A 24,430-nucleotide genomic window follows, 5' to 3' on the forward strand; every position below is an offset into this window, starting at 1 on the left:
CCAAAGCATGCTGTATTCCCGGAGGGGGGGAGGTACTCCCTTATATGGGCTATATAGGTATGTGCGGCCCCAAAGGGTATGGTTTTTCAGCTGTTTTGTTCATAAATAGGTATCGATTTTAGCTGATTTTGGCCATTTTGGTCATAAATAGGGTATTGTTTTTGCACTCTAGCCTTGATATGGGTATGTTTTTAAGAAGAAGCCGCTTTTTCATCATTATCGAAAAGAAAATCTACAAAAGCCCTTCACAAATTATGTTTACGGTAATTAAACATTGGTCTGAGCTTGGGAACTAATTATAACGCAGGTCTGAAACAGAGTTTTGATTTAAGGGTCAGGTCATAAATGGGGTAGGAAATATCGCAGATTTTGGTCATAAATAGGGTAAGGGTTTTGGGAAGCGGGCCGCACACCCCTATCCGATTTTTCAGGGAGTACCCCCCCCCCGGGGGGTGATATTACAGTGATTATCTTCTGTTTTAAAACATACCACACAACGTAAGTCGTATGTTTCGCTACGAAATTTCGAGAAAAATCGAATTCTGCTTCGTGTTGCTCTTCAAAACTTAAATTTTGTGAGAGTTTTAATTTGGCAATTATTGTTTAACACAGTAATAGCAGACACGCGCCCTGGTAGATTCCAACTTTTAAGAGACTTCGTAAGGCCAAAATCACTGTCACATGTATACAAATGTTGACTACGCAACCAGTTTGCGTTACTAGAATATTTCTTTAGTTGTTGATTAAAATCCAGTTGGAAAGCACAAACTCTTAACTTGTTTTCTCAACTTCAATTTATTTCCATACCAAAACTATAATAGATTTTATAAACTCTGTAGGAGGAATAAAGATAGTCAAAGTGTTTTAGCTACAATTTCAAGACTAAATTACAATTTGGTGGAACCAAATCCTCGCCTTTTTAACCTACGTCGCAAAGTTTGGAAATCTTATTAGAAGTAGCTTGTTGAAATAGGTTTGCCATTTAGATATAAAGCTGTTAGAAATTAAATGACAGCGGAAATTTTAATTCGGCATAATAATTGCTTAAGCCAGCATCCTTCACACGATTACATTTTTTACAGAAGATCGCATTTTTTCATCGATCTTAGCACACATGAAATCATTCTTCATCCATTTTTTCTTGAAACCCATTTATCTACAACTCTTAAAGGGTTTTCTCTCAACCATGCAGAGTACATTTCTTTCGATTAGAAGGAGACTGTAAACATATTCGTGAGATCAAAGTGTCGCTAACAACTGCATTAAAAGGGTTTAAAATAATATTAAAAACCTTTATAGAAAGATGATAAAATCAGTTAATGAAGAAACTTGCATTTTCCGTTCGGTTTTACTCCTAAATCCATTGTACGGTTCGGGTTGCACAATGTACAGAAATCGATTTTTTTTGTCGGATAGATAAAGTTACCTGACTTTTTTTTTTTTTACATGAACAAACAGGGCCTCTTATAGCACGTCTGAATGGTCGAGAGAAACGTACTTTAAATTTTACAGCGTGCTCGAGCGCATCAAACACACCTATACAAATTACAGCACACTAAACTGATAAGCTTGACCTTGAAGTCAGCGTACGCGTCTATACAAAGGTTATCAAACAGTTAGAAATACTCTTTGAAAAATGCCGGTTGAATTGAATATATAACTTAAGTTGGCTTCTCTGGCATTTCATGGGTTACACGGCGTTCAAACGGCTTACTTGGCAGTTAGTTGGCTTCCACGCGGCTTTGAATGATTTACTTCAATTATAGATGAAGTGAGTCATGGTGTCAAAAACCGGGTTATAACAACCTGCCTAAAAGGATCTCTCTAAACAAAGTCAGGAGTCAAAATATTGTTATGGACTTTTCACGAAGTTTATAACATATAGAAAAGAAATTCTATAAGAGTAGATAAGTGGTCGAATAAACTTTCTTAGTATAACTAAAAATAATATAATAATAACCATAGTTTCCATGAGAAAATATACTTATGTCTGAGATATAAATACCGCAATATAGATTTAATATAAAGGAATATAATTAAAATAAGTTAGTTCTCTTTAATACTGAAGAAATCTTTCAAAAATAACGATTCTGAGCTAGAGATTCTATTTAAAAAGCCTTTGAAACTGTTAATCCAAACATAAACGTAACACCTTTAACAAACTAACAATCAAACTTTCATTGAAAATATGAAATACACATGAGTCATTTGTCTAACTAAGATTTGGTTTCAAACAACGTTAAACTGTACATTTGTCGCTGTATTGTGACGTCATTATCAACATTACGTCGCTGCTTGATGACGTCCTGAATTTCAGACTTGCGTCGTCCGCTTGTCAAATGACGTCACCATCATGATGTTTGACTTGCATGCTGCAATCCGCTCTTGAAGAGTTTTGTTCTCAATTTCTAACGCGTTTATGAAGCTTGGGTCTTCCCAGTTAAGATCTTTTTCCGCTTTCACTGCGAAGAAAAAAGCAAGCGAAATGCTAATCAATAATTTGACTATACAGTCATATCCAGATAGTACGTTAAATGACCGATTCGATTTCAGAACATATCTGATCTCTATCCGAGAGCCAAGTTCTTCCTGGCTCGAGTTACGCTCAAGAGAAACATTCGACTGTATTCAACGCGAAAAAGTACTACTGACAACGTAGTCCTGTGGAGATCCGTCTCTCTTATTGGTCGTTTCTGGTTGTAAATTTTCGAGCGAACATGACAACCAATCACAAGTATTAGATCGATCCCAATCCATCCGCCTTGCGAGATGATTGAATTGAGTACACGAGAAAGATTCAATTTTCACAAGGAAATTGAAATTTTAAAAAGTGCGATATTTTTAAACCTAAAAAAAGACGCATCAAGGGATTTTGTGTTCGTGATACGACAAACAGATTTCTAAGTTGGAGTCAGGAATGACGTGACCTCTGAAAAATTTTTACCCCAAATGCAGAATATTTACTCTCTTTAATCATATCCACACTTTTTTTGTTAAGTTAGTTGTGAGAATTCGGTGTTACATTAAGGCAATAATTATTCTTCAATTGATGATTTTCGTTATTCTCATCACCTGTCCGCTTGATAATGCAACGATACTGTGAGGAGAAATTAATCTTTGATCACTTACGTCCGTAGCTCCATCTTTGATTGTCATCAAGCAGTCGATTCTTGGCAGCTGAAAATTCATCTTTTAAATCACGTTGTCTCCGTCGTAGAGTCGCAATGCGTGATTTTCTTTCTTCAGAATCTTGCCACTGATAAATAAAACGAAGCAATACAAAATCAGTAAAAAATGAACAAAGAAAACTTTATCACATTGAAGAAATGCCTTTCTGAACTGAATGAGAAAACGAACGAACAAACGAACACGAATGAATAAATGACTGACTGACTGACAGACTGCCTGACTCACTGTTTGACGGGCTCACTTACTGACCGACTGACTGACTGACTGACTGGCTGACAGACTGTCTGACTAACTGACTGACGGACTCGCTGACTGACTGACCGACTGACTGACTGAATGAATAAATGACAGAATGACTGACCGTCTGCCTGTCTGTCCGTGTCTAACTGACTGACTGATTGTCCGTCTGACTGACTGACTGACTGACCGTCTGACTGACGGACCGACTGACTGACTGACTGACCCTCTGACTGACGGACTGACTGACTGACTGACTGATTGACTCAGTGACTGACTGAATGTTTGTATGAATGAACGAACGAACAAGCGAACCACTGACTTACAGCAGAACACTGGAAGAGATAAATACTTCGGTTTGTACCTGAAAGCTTGGGTCCATTGCCTTTTGCACTTTTTCCATATCATCAACTTCATAAACCTTGATTTGAACTGGCTCCAAAGACTTCCTCGAAAACCAGCGCTTGGGCGAATATTTCCTAGTGCTGGAACCAGGGGACGCAGAACGGCTTCTACCATAGGCACCTACGAGATGAGGTACCTTCGATAAGCTAAGATTAACAGAATGGGCAAATTGCAGGCTTGCATGAATACTTGAATAGACAGTAATATTTGCACCGGTTCTTACCTTTTCTTTTCCCGCGACTCAATCCTTTCTCGCTGCAACTGTCGCTGGAGGCGTGGCTTGTATCGTTGCGCATGCTCTCATAGCCACTGCTGCTGGCCGCATCAGATCGCGAAGATACTGAAAGAGAAGAGTGCTAGAGAGTTAGTTTCTACCTTGCTTGTATCCCGTTTGAAATGAAAGGAAAGATGTTGTAGTTGTAGGAAACCCTGCAACAAAAATTTTATTAATGACTAAACAATTTTGTGGAACAATACTCGACCAAAGACAGGGAAGTCTTTAGGAAGTGAGTATGACTAACAACTGCAAGGATGGAAGAGGATACCAATTTCGCCAAGAAAAAGTATTAAGTATTACGAGAAGCTTACTTGATTTCATTCTCTTTAGCGACCGGCTTCGTCCGCGAGGTCCTGGGGAGTCCCCAATACTGCTGTCACTTGCATGGCCGCTGCTGTAGCTACTGCGGTCTCGTCTAGAAAAAAACAACAACTTAAGTACATGTATAGAGATAAAAGTCAAATAGAAATGAGGCTATTGACGACATGCAGCCGAAAATTAGGCTCGATTCCGTCCTGTTCAGCTGTTCCTCCCAGGGAGTTGGGGGGGGGGGGGGGGTTGAGGGTAAGTTTTTCCCACCTTCTCCTTTTCTGCATTCCCCTTCCACCTGCAAAGATGAGTATCGCGCATATGTGACAATAAATTTTAAAATGTTGCTACTCACCCGAAAAATTTGAATCTTCCAAACTTTCCATTTCTTGGTGCAACAGGCGTCGAAGGCCCTGACATTTCATCCGTTGTCACCTCTCCAGCTGACACCACGGGCTCATTTGCAACCCACACAACCTCGGTACTTTCAGTTCTTGTGCTACTGTCCTCCACGCTGGAAGACGCCAGCGCCATATTGGACGCGTTTTGCGTTTCAGCAGCCGTTGTAAAAGTTGCTAGAAATTCTCCGGATAAGCGGTATTGACGGTTCGCGACGCTGTGAGTGCTGTCCGGGTTTTGCGTTTGAGACGCGCTTGGTTCTGAGCTGGGTATTGTCGCCACAAACTCGCCCGACAATCTGTAAACAATTCGCGGTGGGGCGCAACGATCGTGGAAACGCGCGATGAATTCGTCTTGTGGAGCGTAAGGCGTCTCGGGCGGGACTGGAATGTACTGGATGATGGGCCTCGCGACAGAAACAGAAATGGCGTTGGAAGGGTGTGTTATTAAAGTTCTAGAAGACTGTTTATCCATCCTCGACGGCTTATCAGGTCTCTCGAATTCCGTGTCAGAAACCTCTGAACCACAATATGTGAGTTTCACAACACTTGACATAGAGCTGATCGATGCACGGTCGCATCTTTTTGACCGACTGTTGTTTGCCTTGACAAAATGCTCTACTCTTTCACTGTCTCTTCGAGATAGTCTATCCGTAGAAACGCGGTCAGCGCTGAACAAACTATCCGATCTGTTTAATTCTTTCTCGGCATTCTCTATAACGCAAGCTCTTTCGAGACTGCTTGCCTTGTGGAAATTGTTGTTCTCGTCTTCGCATCCAATAAATGTAACGCTCGTTTTCATATTTCCAACAGAGAACGAGGACAGCCTCGGTGTTGGATCAAACTGTGATCTGATGACACTTCGACGTGGCGTACACCACGGCTCCGTCTTAGCCGTCATCGAACTATCACTTGATTCATCGCCGTCTTGCGTTCTACAGTGGCACGGTGCAATGTCACTGTCGTAGTCTCTCTCGCCCCTATACCGAAGCTTAGGACTGGAAATGAGTTTGGCGGTTTCCGACGTGCGTTTCTGTGGCACGAGTGGCGGTAGAAGAATATCATTACCCGACGTATCGCACGAAGCTAATGGAACAATACGTCGGTTTGGCCTCGGGCGTGGTCGGCGATGCTCGGGATGTCGAGTGGCTGGCCGAGCATACCGCGAAGAGAACTTCTCGCCTTCGCATTCTCTCAGCTGTTCGGCGACAAATTTTTGCAGAAGTGATCGTAGATCTCCTTTGCTGTTTGAGTTTGTCATGTTGTCCATGTCTTTTAGTGGAATGTTTTCCTTGTCACCCTCCACAAGAATCGTGTTGGTGCCATCGTCGATTTCAACACTGACGATGCTGTAGCTGCAACTTGCGCGGTTCTTCGCGCCATTTCTGATGTCCGCGGGGGTCTGGTTCAGATTGGACTCCACTGAAGGGAATTCAGGTATTGGAGACAATGTCTTACTATGGAAAGATTTTGACACTTGAATGTCCTCCAGTTCATCTTCGGTCGAGGAAGACTGGGGCGAGGGTACGAGACGGTAAAACATTTTCATTGGTGTTTCAAACGTGTAACTGCGCGTAATTGCATCCGTGTCTGACTCCGCTGAGCTTTCATCAGAACTTTGCCGCTGGCTGGGTTTTTGCGCGCTGATTTTCTCAACCGTAGGCTCACCGGATGTGCTGACGTCTTGTAATCTCTCCTCGAGCTCTGGGAAAAGAACATCGGTTTCGCTGCCAGTGAAATTTCTCTCCAAGTGATCCACCTCGACCTCGCACTCGTCTTCACAGAAGGCTTCGGCGATGATCTCGTCTTCCGCGTGTTGTTTTCCCCACACTAGCTCGGTGTCATCATACGAGAAATCATCGGAGCTGGTCTCTCGGTTCTCCTCGAGGACGTAACACAAATCGGGTGTGTCCGACGTCGGGGAGTGTGGTTGACAGTTTTTGATCAGTTCCGCGGTTATCTCGCTACTAGCGCGACTGTTTCTGTTCTCGTACTGACGAAACACCTCTTCATCGCATCGATTCTGCTCGGAATTGAGTGAATTCATTGAGTCGGTCGCGTTGTCATTCCGATAGTACGCTACGTCGCCATTTCGTCGAGACATCTCGTAATCGTGCAAGTCCTGCTCCATGTTAAGAGAATCCATGGAGTCAGCGTGGACGTCGTTCACAGCGGTACAGGTCAAGAAAGAAAACGATGGCGCCTTGGCCATCACAATGCTCTCCGCGTCCGACGATTCACTTGATGTCTCCGGGCTCATGACCCGCGCTCTCAGCTTCGCTTCCTCGCCTGGAAACGACTGTACGGGAATTACCACAGTGCTGTGTCGAGAATTCATCGTTTCATCAACGTCTAAGTTGGGACCTAGTCTAGACGGTAGAATAAGTGTGCTGAGCTCTGGAGCGGAAATTTCAGTCACCTCCTTTACTTTAGGGCTAGCGATGTCGTTTTGGTGTGTCTTACTTCTTTTGGCTTTGTCCTTCCCCGCGATTTCTGCAATACTCGACGAGCTTCCTTTATTTTCAAGAAGTCTTTTCCTACTTGCTTTCCGGCTGTCGGGTAGGATTTCAATTTCGGTCTCGTAAGACGATTCCTCAGTGTAATTTTCGCTGAACTCTTCTCCTTCTCCTTCTTCTCGAGCGGAAAGTATCTTTTCTTGCGCTTTTTCCTCTGCAAGACTACCACTGTCCTCACTTCCCTCGACTTCACGCTTCAAGTCCTCGCCTTCTTCATTAAATTCCGCTTCTTCGTTCTCAATCGATTCTAGTTTCCGCACCAGGGACCTTGTACTGTCGGACACGCTCGATTTCCTGATAGGGAGCCTCGTTGGCGGGCCCTCGTTGTCTGTGAGCTCGCGGTCACTAATAGCACCGTCGGGACCCACGTAGATCACAGTATCGCACGACTCCTCGCCCGTGCTCGAGTTGTAGTCGGAGCTAGCCGGTTCACCGATCGGGCAATCTTCGCGGAGTTTTTCGTTTAACGCTGTGGTCCGAAGTCTAGGCTCAGCTGTCCGAAGTCTCGGTTTTCGGATTCGGGCCTCGTCGCAGGAGCTTTCGCCACCAGACGAACTCGTGCTGGATCCCTGAAAAACACCAAAAAATAACAGCCGTCAATAATGTACTTTACACTTCTTTTGTACGATTAAAAGATATAATATCGAGTAAATAAACGCCAATCTTGTTTACAACAAGTGTGCAATTTTGTCTGGACAAAAGCTGAATGCATAAGTGGGGAGCTGAATCAATAATGTGTGTGTGTGGGTTCCAAAATTTCAATTCAAACAAAGGGGTTAGCAAATTTGTTCTTCACAGTAAACTTGGGGCAAGTTGAAAATGAAGTTATCAAGCCTACGTTTGTTTTTATAGGTTATAAATCTACCTTGATTACTTTTAATTGTTCAACGTGCCCCAAGATCTTGCATGGGCTCAAATGCAGAGGTTTTGATCATAGTTCTAATCAAGTTAGACTAGTTTTCGGCTCTTCTCAAAGCAGTGTTACAGATTAAAAGCGGTAGATCTTATCACGATCATTTGTATCTAGGTTGACATATTCTGCATACCGGCCTGAAAATGTTGAACTTACTAGCTTTGTCTCGAAAGAAGAAACAGCCTTTTAAGAAAGGTATTTGCTGACAAACGGCAGAGCTAAATTGTTGTATAACCTTGATTTACTCACAGCACGATAAGAAATTTCTTCAAAACTTAGAAACAACAGGGTTCGGGAATTCATGCCGAGAACTAAGTGTTTCAACGCCCCAGGGGTAAAACCACGAAAAAAAAAACTTTGGTACAGACATTAAGCTGAGGAAAAAAAGGTCTACAAGAGAAGGAGAACTGAATTGGAGGTTCGCTTAGGGTAATAACTGAGGAAAGAATTCGTTTCCATTTCGGAGTTAAGCAAGCCGAAGTCGTCTTCAATCTCGACTAAATGACTTTTTGAATACTTGTTTATCAAAAGTTTTCTTTACGTTTCTCCACGGGACGTCTTTTCTCGCACGCAAATTTTAAGATCGTGCAAATCTTATTACATTTTCTTAAGCATGTCTTAGAGTTTTAACTCTTTGTGCAAGAAACGAAGGTGTCGAGAAAGTGAAAAGAATTTCTACTTTAACAGTTTTTATCACTCTTCGTAAACTAAGGTCGCTTTCTTGCTCTCTCGTAACGAAAAGCAGTGAGCCAGAATATCTTATTCAAATCATAATTGCAGCTACATTTGACTGGTATCTTATCAGGAACCTAATAAGTCTTGAGAATCAAGATGTAATTTGCTCTCATTTGGTTTCTGTTTAAATCTGCATGATACGACTTCGTGTTAAACAACATGTAAATGAATTATTTTTCATAATCATTGTAATATTTGCTTATAAACTTCAAGATAGTTTTCTCCAGTCCATGTCTTTCATTAGATTAACACATTAGAATGAAAACTATAACAAAAACTGAAACAAAAGCAAATCAGTTCTCTAAATATAACAAAGCTTCTTTAACTGGAACTAGTTGGAACGAATCTGGACCTATCTGAGCTCACAGCTTCGTGCCCAGATTTTAAACTTTAAAGTGATTTGGGCAAATTGTTTGAGAACTCTGTCTTCTCATGCTGAGTTGACTTAATTCAAAGTGAGAATACCACAGCTAATAAGTTCCTGTAAGTAAAATTTCCTTAGTTATGAAACTTTGATACAATAAATCATATGTTTTTTGAGCATCATTCTTTATGTTGAGCACAAACATAACTATAGCTTACGAATCGTTCACTGCTTGAGCTCGCCAGTGAAAACAGAAATATGAAAGTAGGAAACTTTCGAACAACTTTACTAGCTGGTCAGAAATAATGTTTATGCCATAAAACCGCATTTTGTTGCGATACACTGATGTTAACTTCATCTAAATATGGAAGCAACTTTTTCGATTTTGTATACATGCCAAGATGAATAAATCGACTATCGAACTAGCAACCACATGTTTCTTCAATAGCTGAATTTACAGAGGTATTCGATTAGGATTGAGACTCTAAAATGCTTTCGCTGAATTTAGAAGATTTGCAGACGTGATATATTACCTAAAATGCGAACAATATTGATGTCAGACGCCTTTCCTATTGGTTTCGGTGTCAGTCTAAGATTTCTGTTTCCAAGCTCTTTACTTCCCAAAGAAATCGTAGGTAATTAGTTAACGGCGGGAAAAACTACTCACCAAGCTTCACCAGAAGATACAACCGTTTCGCCAAAGTTTAGTAGCAAAATGACAGTGATTTACGAGACTATAATCCCTTGCAGATATGTGGCTCGCAGTGTATGTTGGCAGACCCCTTGTAAACCAATCGTCTTAGCCGAAGGGAGGTATTTCATAATGAAAAGAGCTTATCAAGCATGGAGGAGATAATGAAAAAGGTATGAAAATATTTCTATAGTGTAAGACCTGATAACCTATCTCATTGTTTGCAACATACAAAAGGCGGACAAGAAGAAACCACAAACGTAATAAACGCTAAAAGAACGACAAATATTTTTATCAGGGAAACATGACCTCGATTGATTTTACGTTTTCGGAGGCCGCGTTTTAATAAGATTAATCAAGTGTCAAGATCCGCTAAATTAAAAACGCAAATACAATTCAGTATTTGCTTTATGATTAGCAATGCTGGTATCTATGTGGCTTCCAACATGGGACTCGTACTTACCTTTCCCTTGCGCTTTCGCAACCGGTGAAGCCTGGTCGCTAGCTGAACCGTCGCCAGTGTTTCGGCGTAGAATGGAAGCGAGGGTGACACATGCGCAATCATGGTTGTGCGACAGGACGTATTTCCGATGGACTCTTGGAGCATGCGCGTGATTTTGCTTGTTCTGTTAAATTAAAATTACAGAGCAGAAAATTAGAATAACATTTCAGTCGTGGCAGGACGATCCGGTAAAAGCCTTATAAGCGTAAATGTCAGTTTATAACTTTGGCTGCCGGACTACAGCAGAAATGCCTACCTAAGTTTCATTTTTCAACAGTAGCACTAACTCGAAAACCTAGAGAAAAAAAATCCTCAAATATACTTAAAGCTAAGAAGTATAAGAAGTTGAACATTTGGCGCAGATTTAACATGAATCTGCCATCGATCACTTGATCTCAGTGGAGATTAAACAGCTTGCTTGAAGGTGATAGGTTCAACGCACCTGTGAGGCACGTGCTTGGCGCCATTTATGAGAGAAATGATGACGTTTCCAAGTCCTGACAATGACATACTGCTGGCCCCTCCGTTATTCTTGGACCCAGTATACCCTTCACAGCTGGCGAGATCGATCAAATGCAGCCGGGAGCGCCCTCCGTGGACTGAGGAGAGAAGTGAGGAAACATGGCCGAGAGAATTAGTTGGATTATAGAACTAACGACGCTTTTAGCTTTTTTCTGTTGGTAACATTTGTAAACGAAAGGGGAGGCACTTTAATTAAATACTTCAACAACTTCTTTTTCCGTTTTATCTAAAACATGAGGAGCTACTGCCATGTTTGGCAGAGTTCGTACGGTCAGAATCAAGACAAAGTCTTGATATACCGCCATATTCTCATAACTAACCTTAAAAGAGTTAATAAGGAAGTCAGTAAGGAGAATTAACATGTCCAGATTGAGGCTGTCTTCAATTTGTGAGAAAAAACACTGTCTTACCTCCTCCAGCGTTCTTGGAATTTTTCTCTACGCGGTACTGATAAATATGCACAGTGAAGAACATATGCGAGTTCATGCTTTCCTCCCAGTCTGTGTTGTTTTCGTCTGTAAAAGGTAAAAGAAAAAACGGGTATTATACCAAACTTGCTACTATTCGAGAGTCGTCCGCACAACTGACGCTTAACTCTGGCGACATATCTGTAGCATGAGGCGGCAAGGAGTACTCTCCAGCAACCTGTCAGGTTGCCCCAACAATTCACTGAATACCTCCTGTGTGGAGAGAGAGGCACCGTGAGAGTAGTGTCTTGCCCAAGAACACAACACACTAACCACAGCCAAAATTACATTCTAAATCTCTTTTTAATAGGTCTCAGGTCCAAACTTAAAGAGGCCAACGCCCCTTTCTAAAATTGTTATAAGATTAAATGTTACTCACCCTCAGGTTTGTTGTTCAGTGGTCTTGTTCTTGAGGCGATAGCCGCATCCAGATAGTAAGCTGCTTTTTCAGCTGATGCCACACGAAGCTCTGTGGGATTGATCTCCTGCAACATAACGAGAAAGCGTCTTAAACAATGTGTTCTGGGCAAACCTGGTCTCGTGTACCAGAAGTTCTTTTGGATAGTCACGCAAAAGTGCGTGACTGTAACGCAAATAACAGTGAAAGATTGCATGCTTGGAAGAGGACTTGAAAATCCAAATTCAAGAACTGGAAAGTTGGTAGAAACGTCGCTGCTGAGGATTTCTTGAGCTGAGCCCACGATTGCTAATGAACGTGACTTACAATTTTTGGAGCCTTATTCTGAATAGCAAATTAGAAGCAGGTAACTCTTCGGGAAATTCAAGGAAGACGAGTTACCGGATTACTTACTCATATTGAAGTGTAGACACAGGGCAGTTTAGGATTAAACTGAAAAAAGAAATCTACAGTTACCTGAGCTCCATTGCGATCTTCACGAAGGAAAATACTGGGGCTTGGGTCACCTGTGCCATTTTCTGAACCTGCGTTACATCAGAATAAGTGAGAAGGTTACTTTGTCTATCAACAGCAGCGAATTTGATCAAGCTTTTTAGATTACATTTACCTTTCATTAAGAATTCGTTTTTATTACCTGAAGCTTGCTCCGCGAGTAAATCTCGAACTTTTTCCGAACGGCCGACGATTTCCACTGCCGACACTCGAACGGAAAACCTTGAACCCGTTCTGAAACGATAAAACAACACAGTAAATATTAGGAAGATTTCTTTACGTGATAACAGCTACCTGAAAGTAAACTAACTGAGGAGTGTCGAGAGCCAGTTGTTTTCTCAAATTGTAATCATGCAGGCAAAAATCTTCAAATGCTGCCACTGTAATGCATTGTAATTCTCGTAATCTTTAGTGCCCTTCACTTAACAGCTTCTTGTCATTACTAAGTATTGTCCTACAAAATCAAGCATTTTGTTGATTTAGGCCTTTAGTTTAGACTCTCATTATCTGGTTCAAATATATGAGTGTCTCTTGAATTATCAGAGAGGTTCACTGTGCTTCTCTTACTTTTGTTTCTGTTCACTGATCAGTTTGAACAGCCAGGACAGCGCACAAGGAATCAGTCCCAAACTCTGCTCTTTTTCGTCTCGGCCAACCATAGTGTTCGTTTTACCTGGAAGAAAGAAAATAATAAATATTAAGTAAATAATAATATTTTGAATAAAATCGTTTGGTAGGAATTACATGACACTACTCGTTTTTTTATGGACAGCGTGAAAAATACACCTACCTAGACCAGCATGGCCGTACGAAAAAAGACAACCTTCAGATCCACTCACAACTGATTGAAGAACATCTACCAGAGATCCTGAACAAACTTCAACCTTCAAAACAAAACAGTCCAGATTCACTTTTATAGATCAAGTGCACGTTAAGCTGTAAAAGGCCGTTCTAAATGTTAAGTCTGTGGATAGTGTAATGACCATTCAAATGAAAGCTATTGAGCAGTACTTCCATGTGGTACTGTTTATTATGTTGTACAAGTTGGTTCTAACGTTAAAGTCTGTAGATGAAACCCTAGTGTGTGACCATTCAAATGAAAGCTATTGATCCTTGTGGTTCTGTTTATTATGTTGTACAAGTTTGTTCTAAGTTTTTATTCAGTGGATGAAACCCTAGATGTGACCATTCGGTTGAAAACTATTGAGTAGTGCATTCTCGCAAATTATTAATGCTGTGGAGTATGTCTTGACTTCGATTCCATCCAACTCACCTGAGAGCAATCTGACTCAAATATCGTGTCAAATGCAAACATCTTAGGTGCTGCCACGCCCATCTTTCTGTGTGTCTGTGACACGTGACCAACTGTACTCGGATCATACAACGTGACTTGCTTTCTTTTCTGATCCACCTTCATAAATGACCCAGTCTCTCCCGGAAATGAAGGACAAATTCTTAGCATCACTTTGACCTGCGGTTGAAAACTCGAATTAATGAAGGCTTACAAGCGGCAGTTTACGGTATTCTTTAACTTGTTAGACAACTCAGCCTCCTATTAACGCGTTTGTTTCATGCAAACACACGTTTATACAAGCACCCAAGGTTGTTATAACTATAATTTCAAATTTGCATATGGCTCATACCTTTCCATCCGTTCTCTTTGTATTCATCTTTAGCAGGCCAGGTGGAACAGCTGGGCTCGATATGCGAAGCATTTCCTTGAACTTTGTCGGGAAAGGGTAAGGCTGAATTTCCTTCTGCGCATGCCTCGACGGTGTCAACTCCACCATAGGAGACGGGTGGCACATGGATGGGTCTTGTTTGTGACTGTGTGCTTTCTTGTGCTTCTTTTTCGAGGAGAGTAGTTTTTGAGCAGCCCTGAATAGATATGAACACGGTCTTTAGAGACAAGGTACCAGTTGTGTAAAACAACGGGACGAGATGAAAGCAATACGGGTCATTATGACATGGTAAGACGTTCCAGAAGCTCGGCGTGATATAAATCACCATATTTCAGTTGAAAATAAGTACGTATTTTAGGGAGACGCGTGCACATTATCTCAAAATAACACGCGTAACTCTAGTCAAAATGGGAGAAAACATGCAAGGTCTTGAATTGCTCTTTTTCTGTTACAACTGTGACTTTATTATCGAATGATTGAATAATTCGAAATGTTGGTTTGGAATAACCTGCGGATACCCACAAAATTGAGGAACTGTCAAAAACAATATATGAATTACTATGTTGTCGAAAGATAACTGTTACCGGGAAGACAGAAATCACTTTGAAAGGGATCAGATCACACTAAAGGATTTTTCGATTATTCACCTAAGCTTAATTAATCCCTTGTGAAGATTTGATCAGTTCTAAACTTGAAAACGAAGCATTACTTAGAAAAGTAAGTGATCTAAAGTAGGTGATCTGATCGGTCTTCGATAATCTTTGTTTAAAACAAGCTAAGAAGACATAAGTCGTTCAAAGACGGACTACAGATTAGAGACATTATAGTCTTAGCCTATCGGCACCATTAATTTATCACTCCTTCTTTATAATGGCCCTTGAAAGCAAATTCTACAGTTATCGAGTCAGTAGAATTAAGGACTTTATCATGTCTGTTGAACACAAGCTCTTCCCAGAAGAGTTTTAAAATGGCTAATATAATTTTGATGTCTTGAATGCACTTATAATCTGTCAACCCGAAGAAACAATCGCTTTTCACGTACGGCTCGTTTAAACGTTCACGTTTTGACGTCAAGGGAAGAACAAAGGATTAAAATTTAATTCTACAGGAAAAAGCATTGATTAGTTAATGCAAAACATTGACTGTACAACTAAACACAAGTCTCAAAAGAACTGTAAAAATCTTTGACATATGGAATGCAAATATTGATAATTACAAGAAAATGATGCAAAACATCGTAAGTTGCATTCGACGCGGTTTTCGTTAAATTATTCGGAAATTCTAAGCTTAATTAGCGGCCACTTTGCTTTCTTATCTGGAAGCCACCGTAAGGAATGTAAATGAGAAATTGAACCCGACTAAGCTCCTTGGCTCTGGCGATAAAGTACTACGTTTTCATTACAATATATCTTGTTTTCGTTCCATGTGTATTATCGTACTTTATTTGTGACATTCTGTCGTGCAGTTGGCATGAACTTTCACTTTAGGAAAATTAAGTGGATTAAAGTTTTCTTTGTTGTTATTCCTTGTAAGCTAAGGTACGAGGGTTAACCCTCAGAACATCAATACAAGGCAAATTGTACGCTAGAGGAATAAATATGGCTGACGAACAGAACGTAAAGTAAAAGCGGGCTGATTCACTGCCTAGTGTAACACAACAGAAAAACAGACATTGAGTCCTACCGCACACCAGCTTACGATTTTGTTTCGCTAATACTTGAAACTCCGATCGACTAACTTCAGTGTTACATCCGTAATACGGTACTTACAATGTGATACACAAGACCAAGTGAATAAAGGTGATATCACCTCACTGAAATGAACCACAAAGACTTGCCCTTTCAAAGTATGTACGGTATATACCTTATCGTAAAACTGAAAAGTCACATGCAAGTACATGAGTACCCATGCAATACGGAAAGTTATCTACCTGATTGTGATTCTAGCTTTAACCAATTCTTGGCTTGCCGTTAACGCCTGGCAACTTGATAGATAGGGTAAACTGGGTGCAGTTTGCGCACAGTTTCTCTCGTATTTGCCAAGAGCGTCCATTTTAGGTCGAAGCGTCGAAGCGAAGGAATGACATGGAATACTGCACACGAACAAAAATTCCTTTTTTTACGTCCTGTGGGCTGTCACTGGACGGATGCAATAACACAACCTGGCAACTTGTTTACTCAGCAAAGCAAAGAACCGCTAACTAAAAAACAATACGGGCGGGTTTTGTAGGCAGGGATATGTCTTTTATCGTTGATTTTGAGAGAAAGGCAAATGACAAGTTATATGGAACAAAAACATCCATTAAGTCAAGTGCATTCCGATAGTTTTTCAAGTGTGTGCCATTTAACTACTCGTTCAACTCTGCGTGCTACTCCAACTAAAACAACCCTTAGCCAGAAATACATCTTGTTAGTGAGGAAGCATGCGACTTCAGGATAAAATTCGACCGGGCAAGAGCTTTTGTCGAGACGAGCGGGAATTGCGTAGTTCTCTTTTCCGTCTCATCTACCACACGCGACGAAAGAGTAGCTTTCTAGCGCAGAGAGGATTCATTTTCTCCGGAAGTACTTAAGGGTCTTTTTCCTAAACGCGACATCAAAATATTCGCGCTAATATGTTTTCTATTGTTTTGATGTGGTTAAGGGCGTGTTGATTTGCTGACCACCCTTCTTCAGTGATAATATTATTTCAAGACTTGAACAAATGACATTTTGTCGTTAATCCTTTCTATATTCATTGAAAGTGGCATTTGGAAAACAGGAATATAAATCCAAAATCTTAAGAAGAGCTTTGTCTTTGTATTATTATTATTCTAAATTGCAATAAACTTCAAATGCATTTTTAAGCAAGCAACAGTTCCGAACAACGATTTCACCGGCTCGTGCTAGGGTTTAGGGTTAGAAGTAATATCAGTGCATGATTTTAAAGTAGTTTGTTTAAAATACAAAGAAATCAGATTACTAAAATCCTTTCATAAACAGTCATTCTCACTAAGACTATTCATAAATCAAACTTCACAGAAAAAATTCTTTGACTTGCATAAATATTTCTTCCCATTCACTCCAGAAAGACCGGAACTTGACAGATACTTCATCAACATAAGGCTATTAAAACTTTTATTGTTAGGATTACCGAATGACAAAAGATGTGTATAATTTGTTTATACAAAGAACAATAAAGTTTAGTTGGAATGAACCATTTAAAATTTCCAGTTATTTTCAGTTTCTTGGAATGATCTCCACTAAGGAAGTACGGTAACTCAATAAATTAAATTGAGCATAGAGAGAGAAGGAGAATACTGGGAGCTGAGACAACATTTTTCCACCGTGAGGCGGAGATCTCATTCAAACAATAATCGATAATAGCGGTTGGGCCGAGAATCGTACTGTTTGAATTGGTACATTTGAAGCCGACTTACACGACAGAAAATTTTTGCACAACGACATTTGTCCGTGTCGAACCTCGTTTTTTACTTTTTTCTGATTCTCTCGTGCCATTTATATCGGAATTTCAGTCTTGCAAATCGGCCTTGAGAAGAGGTCAAATGAGATTTGCACTATGCTGTCTAGGCTTTTTCACAAATCTAAGTTACCTCGAAGACTTTCGAGGTACTTAAGGAGACACCATGTTGCTTAGCAACACCTCTGACTAACTGCGGGCTCAGCAGATTTCTCCAGACAGACTACCGAACGTGTGAGCCAACAAATACAAGACTGGGAGCCTACCTTGACAGAAACGATGAACCAATAGCTGCCTCTTCCGGCTTCACATACATCATACCACCGCGATCACCCGCCTCTATGGCGACGCCGGCTTGCAGGCGCTGCTTGTCCGCCCGTCGTATGAGCTGGTCAGCATTCGGTCCCACCATGTACCCGGGAATGTTGTAGTAAGCGAGGAACTGGGACTCTTCCAAGGTATTCACCATGGCAACAGCCTCTCTTTTCAGTTGGTTCAGGTCTGTGGCACACACTTCACATTGATCATTTTTCCATGACTTCATTTGCGTCTCTGGAATGCGGATCTGGTCGAAGATCCTTGCAGAAAGTGATCCCTGTAACGGAAAATCGAACTCGTAAACGCTTTAACATCGACACAAACTCAAATATGCACGATTGGCTCTTCGCAACTACATTACAGAGAGCTTCTGACACGGGCTTGGCTCACGCATGATTGACACAAACCGACCGATCATGGACCAGAGGGACCTATGTACAGTAACCAAGGAAAAATGGAACGATATTTTCCGATGACACCGGGCCAACCGAGGGGAATAGATCTTACCAAGAGACTATTTTCCAAACCTTTCCCAAATCCGCCACATAAGTGAAGTCTGCTGAAAACAAGGAGGGCAACGAACCGGTTTGTCAAAATGAAACGGCAAATTTCGGTCCGACTGGTCCGGCGAACAAAGTGGACCACCTCCCGAGGGGCACCCGAATGTTCCGGTTGAATCGAACCGTCGACTGATATTCACGAGAGTTTTGGTTTTATTGAAAGCACCCCAGGGCTCGTGCACCCAGTGTAAACTGATATCTCCTATCACGGGGAAAAAATTACTCCGTTCCCTCCCCCTTCCCCGCCTCCTTCCCCTCCCACTTTACCCGGTTGACTTTCATTCAAAGGTTATTTTCGTCCTGCATCAACACACATGGACACAATTTCGCAACATGCAGGGCACAGCTGTAGACATGTACCGTGATATTGAATCTAACAAGTTAGACTTAATTCTCTGTCATTAAAATAAAGCTTTCGATGTTCAGTTGATTTCACCATCCTATGTAGTCAACTGAGCAAAGTGACGCTGCAAGTTTCACGCTTGAGTAGCTCTCAACAACAATAATGAAAAACATAGTAATTCTGCAAGGTAATATACCGTTCTATTCCTGGAGCGGAAATCGTGAGCCTTCGAATATGAATGATCACGTTGCTGAAAATCTTTGATTAGTACGGCAATAATTTGTTTCCTGGTTAAAACGTTAAAAGCGTTTACAATGTTACGTAATGTCGAGGTGAAAAGCATCCCCTCATAGAGTTTGACCACCATGCTGAGATGATCAGTTTGACTACAAATAAAATATCGTGGTTAGCTAATTTTCAGTTACCTCCATGGCCAAACAAAGGGAAAATAGACGTTGTCCAAAACATATTGTCATAAAAGGTTTTCTTAGCCTTGTTGATTAAACCCAAAAATGATACAAGTTTACAAATATAGCCGAGATATGTCATCCATTCGTCGACGGTTTCAAAACAACTGTGATTGCTAAGGCGAAAACAATTTGAATTAAGACCGCCTTACAATTGCAAATGCAAAATGCTAATGAAAGCGACACAACACCCTTAACTTTAGCCCTTAGAAGTGGATAATTGCTGAAGGCGGGGAGGTTTGCGTTGAATTGCAAAACAGGATTATCAAATTCTTCCGTAAAATTTCCGATGTGTACTACGCATTTCGCTGTCTTCAATGAAAATAGATTTTATCCTACAGGTATGTACTCTTAACGAAGCATGGAACTGTTATTGCACGGTATCGAGGGCAATATCAAGTGTGCGAGTATTTCAAGACGTTGTCATTTATTTTCGGTCAAAATATCGCGTGACGGGAAGGAAAACTTGGCTAATATAATTGGGTTGTTTGAAAAGTTTGTTATGGTTTCGCCTCTAGCGCTCCCACTAATAGCCGGAAATTAGTGGAAAAATTAAACAACGCACGAATATATAAAAAGTTATTAATCACGATCGTAAGTGACAAAACTGTACATTCCACGGGTGAAAAAAGAAACGATTAAGTTTTTAACTCCTTAAGGACCTTGTACACGGTGCAGAATTTCGGAACATTGCAAAAGATTCTTGCAAGGAATTCAATCTAGTTTGTAAACAAGGTCGACTTCAGGTGCTTATAGTAGTGGAGAAGTTAACCCTTAACCTAGCAAATCTGGAAACTTACCAATGCGATACAAGTTCATTGAACTTGGAAAACAAGTAAAACCACAGGAGGTAACTCGTAATAGCTTTTGATTTAATGGTCACACAGTAGGGTTTCATCCACAAAACTTCAAAGTTAGAACCAACTTGAACAGCATAATAAACAGTACCACATGAAAGTACTGCTCAATAGCTTTCATTTGAATGGTCGAACTCTATGGCCTAATGCAGCGATGAGCCAAGTTATAATTTTACTCTAGAGCGAGAAAAGTTGACGTTAAAATTTGCTTTTATCTATTTTTTTTGTTGACGTATAAACAAGTTAAACTATCCTGAAACTCTAAAAGTGCTGAGTGTTACATTTCAAGGTATGGCTTACGTAAGTTAATGAGAACTTTCAATATGAGAAGTGGTTGTGAAAGAAAAAATGTATTCTTACATAGCCTTCTTCTCAACAGTGAACAGTGTCTGACTATCATAACTTTCAGCTGGTGGGAAAGTCTTTGAAATGTTAAGGCGAGCGCAAAGGTAGATTGCCAAAAGTTCAAATATAATGATTCTACACTTGACGTGTTTTGTACCTTCTTTCCTGTTACAGTTCTTCTTACGGGAAAAACACAAGTTCCTTCCATGTCGTTTTAGCTCTTCTGATGCTAATATAAAGTGTTTTCTGTTTTTATGAGCTTATTTTAGCTTTTAAGACATGCAAGATGGACTCAACACGCAACGTTTTCCATGCCCCATTTACTAGCAAAGAGCTGAATCACTTTATTCGAGTGCTGATGTCATACAGAGTAAATTAATCACCTCCTCTCAACAAGGTGTCAAAGGGCTACTTTGTTTATTAAATTAACGGCGTACCTGTAGAAATCGTGAATCGTGCACACTTAAACACACGCAGAGTTCGCCATTTTGGCGGCCATTAACGGCCGCGCGCTTTTTTTGAGCTACTGTGAGTGATTTTAAAATCAATTATATCGCTCAAGGTGGAGCCACAAACCTCATTTCATTGTAAACTTACCGAGACATCTATATATGACGTACATGACCCAAATTGCTTTTATGTGTGAGCATGAAAACAATTCCCCCGAAGGGTTTCCAATTATGTTCGTTCGACTGCAACGCACATGCGGAGACAATGACCTTGTACTAAAGAACCGGTAAAGAAAAGCACTCTGACTCGTTTCAATGAAAATTTGTGAATGAGATTTAGTGTTTTTTTTTTTTTTTTTTAACTCTTTGTTTCGCTGTGCTATTTATTCACTGAACGATCAGACGTTTACTGTTGATTTAGATTCAAAACCGCAACTCCAGCTCATATGCATGAAAAAACTAGATTATATACTGAACTTAGCGTCAATTTCCCGCCCGTAGGAAGCAAACAAGAGTGTGTACCAAATCAACCCATTTTTTTTTATTGTTTTTGAACAATAGATACATCTTGCAAGATTTCACGTCCAAAAGCCGCGACCAAAACGTAATTTTAGTTATATTTCCGTTTCTTTATACGTTCAGACGAGTCGGTTTCGTCAAAGAAACCGCCTCCGCCCCTGCGAACCGTTTCGTTTACTCGAGCATAGAGGCAACCCACTGTAAACATGACAGAGCGCGCGCCCACGTGCGAAGTTAACTGCATTGCAAAACTTTGTAAAACTTTCTCCAGACACAAGATGAGAAATATAGTGATAAGAGGGACTTAAAGCATTGGGCTTTAAGCTGCAAACAAACTTAATAAAAATTCAAGGTCTGAAACCACAATCCACCAGCCACAGGGTTAACAAAATTGTAAACTTTACCTTTATATCTCGCTCGTAAACCACCTCGCTCAGTTAAAAAATCTCGGTTTCCACTCAAATTCGACCTGTTAGTCTTTCAGCTAATTTGGTCTCATCTCTTTATGTCGACTCTTGATTAGTGACTCGGAGTTTGCTGTTCCCCTTGCGTAATGCCAAAACTCTAAGAAGCTGCGTAGCTCTTTGGAAACCCACAACATCTGAAGTGTTTTTAACCCAAACACTCCATCCTAAAATATTTCATGCATCAGTGGACCATTCTAATAAGCAACTGTATTCATAAGGAGGAGCTCTTAAATGGCGGAGAACCACTTTGTAAACAACAAAAAGCTTTTACATCTCTTTGTTGCGCGAACAAGGTCTGTAGTTTTCGATTATTTCCAAATTCTAACACAACCTCGCTGGCGTCAAAAGACAAGGAAAACAAATTGGTCCTCGCACTCAACTGTGCGCTAACCACTTCACCGAGGGGGCAAAATTTACGTGCACACGAAGATGGTAAGGAGGCCAGCCTTGGAAGCTCTATAAGACTATCCTGAGGCAAAACTACTGTAATTCCAAGTATTGGATCGTTATTTTGAAGCATGCATGTTTGCACGCGAACAGCTTTGTATGAAACACTGCGCATTTTGAGGGTGTAGATAGGGTTTTTAAACTAGGAAACGGCCGAAGTTTTAATTGTCACCTGAGAAATAATTCGTTTATTAACCGAACGCGTCAGATCTGAGATCTGCACAATTTAGAAATGGACTGAAATTTTAACTGGTAGCTAAGAATAATTGCATATCAGTGCCTCCTTACGTCATTTACTTTTGCCTGTTTCTTGCTGCAGTCAGTCTCCCACAAGAAGTGTTAAGCGTGGAGTAGATAAAAAAGCTGGTTGTTATAAAAGTCCCATTCTCTCAATCAATATATACTTAGCGTAGACAAAGCGACGTCTAGCCGTTATGAAAGTCCTTAGCAATATGAATATTTTTTGTCAAATTCTGCTCTCCTCTCGACGACAAGCTCGGGTCTGATATGCGTTCCCGGCGGCGAACCGTTGACCTGCGGTTTTGTTGACTGTGTTCTGTGGTCATGTCGTGATCACCAAAATGACGGTCAAGTGGTGCCCAGGCTACCTCACGCGGTCTTCGCACTGCACTCTGACTTTGAGATTTTTCGTTCATTTGGCTATGCCAGCCTTAGGCCCCGTTCACACGTATCCGAATATTTTGGAATCCGCAACTTTTCTTTCCGGCCTTAGTGTTCGCTTCTACCTTCTGTACGCCACGATTTCAGTTTATGTCCACTGTTTACATCATCGCACTCTTTAAATTCAACATGTCTTCACTATCTACAACATTTGGCGCAATGGCTTGCCCTTTTGGAAGCAATATTCTGCGTTTTTGCCAAGCAGTCTCTAACTCAAACAAAACGATCTGTTTAATTTTTCAAATTTTCTTCTCTGCGAGCAAAAGAACTAAACAGCTGCGAGTTTAATCTTCTGGAATACTTCTCTTTTCCCCGGAAATGATCTTGAACTAATCATGAATAGCAAAGAGTTACTGGGTAGAAATCTTTCATTAAAATGGTCGTGGTTTGATATCCAAAACAATACTTATGACGGATTAATTGGTATTACAAGTATTCACATAATTCGAAGAGATTTACTTGTTTGCCATTCAATTAAAGTTGACAGTAAATACGGGCAACATATTACAAGAACAAAGCATTTTTTTTTTATCAAGAATCAGAGAAAATACCAGAAGTTTTGCATAGACCCGATTTCGCTAGAAATTTTAAGCACGCTAACTTTAATAAGTGGTATTTAAATCACAGCACGTTTTTAACAATCTTTATTTTCTCTGTGTTTTTCTATGTTCGCTCGCGGTGATACTGAGATACAACGATAGGAGAACCGTGACTCCGTGTAAAAGCGAAAACGGGGAAGCGAGCAAAAAAGCCCTTCCTTTTCCTTCCCCTTAAACAGTGTCTTTTTTTTTCAGAAGTAACCGAATAATTTCGTTGAATTTGTTTTAGGTCATGTCTAGAGCCTGAAAACTGAAAGTACCTTGGCCGCGAGAAGCACAGTGCAGACTCTCGTGAAATGAGCCATTCCATACATTTGTCTGCACAAACTTCGCGCGGTTTTCGACTCTGTCTTATCGAGAAATCTCTCAATGGATTTCTCCCTTTCTTTCCCAACAACATCTGTAAGAATTGAAAGTAAAATTTTCCCGTAATTTTTCCAAACTGTGCCTAGTAGGTCAGTAATAAAATAAGATCTTATTCTCTTTTCTTAACTTTTTCAAAATAGGGAAGAAAATTGGCGACAATGTCCTCTGTTTTTAAAATATCGTGTCATTTATCGCACATTGAACAGTTATTTAAAAATGAATTAAGAAAATACGAATTCTTGAATATCGTGTCGAACGTCATACCTCTTGGAGTGAATTGACCATGCTTTCCGGATTAAGATCTGCGGAGTCAAGGCTGTCCATGAAACGTTACACGGAGTTCACTAGGTTGGCTTTCACTTGATGCGTAGAACTTAATAAATCTTCACTGAAGTTGGAGTTGAGATTCCGTGAAATCTCTCGTTGTTTTCAACCA

The 24,430-nt window shown here is 40.6% G+C and overlaps 2 protein-coding genes across 7 annotated transcripts in view; both read right to left on the reverse strand.

Annotated features, from left to right (window-relative positions):
* Positions 1-26: 26 nt before the first annotated feature.
* Positions 27-24,430, reverse strand: part of LOC145469685 (uncharacterized) — a 65,091-nt gene continuing 40,687 nt past the window's right edge. For all 6 annotated transcript variants that reach the window (XM_081453457.1, XM_081453456.1, XM_081453453.1 and 3 more), the window contains 17 exons: positions 17,843-18,171; positions 14,079-14,313; positions 13,709-13,906; positions 13,226-13,319; positions 13,003-13,108; positions 12,578-12,669; positions 12,400-12,467; positions 11,905-12,010; positions 11,469-11,573; positions 10,979-11,135; positions 10,498-10,660; positions 4,773-7,900; positions 4,420-4,523; positions 4,055-4,171; positions 3,791-3,951; positions 3,130-3,256; positions 27-2,462 (listed from right to left, as the gene is read on the reverse strand). In XM_081453457.1, the coding sequence (XP_081309583.1) occupies positions 2,314-2,462; positions 3,130-3,256; positions 3,791-3,951; positions 4,055-4,171; positions 4,420-4,523; positions 4,773-7,900; positions 10,498-10,660; positions 10,979-11,135; positions 11,469-11,573; positions 11,905-12,010; positions 12,400-12,467; positions 12,578-12,669; positions 13,003-13,108; positions 13,226-13,319; positions 13,709-13,906; positions 14,079-14,313; positions 17,843-18,171 (5,439 nt within the window). In that variant the 3' untranslated portion in view covers positions 27-2,313. The remainder of the gene's footprint in view (positions 2,463-3,129; positions 3,257-3,790; positions 3,952-4,054; positions 4,172-4,419; positions 4,524-4,772; positions 7,901-10,497; positions 10,661-10,978; positions 11,136-11,468; positions 11,574-11,904; positions 12,011-12,399; positions 12,468-12,577; positions 12,670-13,002; positions 13,109-13,225; positions 13,320-13,708; positions 13,907-14,078; positions 14,314-17,842; positions 18,172-24,430) is intronic.
* The window catches only part of LOC145469724 (mitogen-activated protein kinase kinase kinase 2-like), a 147,933-nt gene continuing 137,020 nt past the window's right edge, over positions 13,518-24,430 (reverse strand). The window contains exon 23 of the transcript XR_014042359.1: positions 13,518-13,538. The gene's annotated coding sequence lies outside the window, so the exon portion shown is untranslated. The remainder of the gene's footprint in view (positions 13,539-24,430) is intronic.

This window comes from Orbicella franksi, chromosome 15, assembly GCF_964199315.1.
Source record: "Orbicella franksi chromosome 15, jaOrbFran1.1, whole genome shotgun sequence".
In the NCBI taxonomy this organism is placed as follows: domain Eukaryota; kingdom Metazoa; phylum Cnidaria; class Anthozoa; order Scleractinia; family Merulinidae; genus Orbicella; species Orbicella franksi.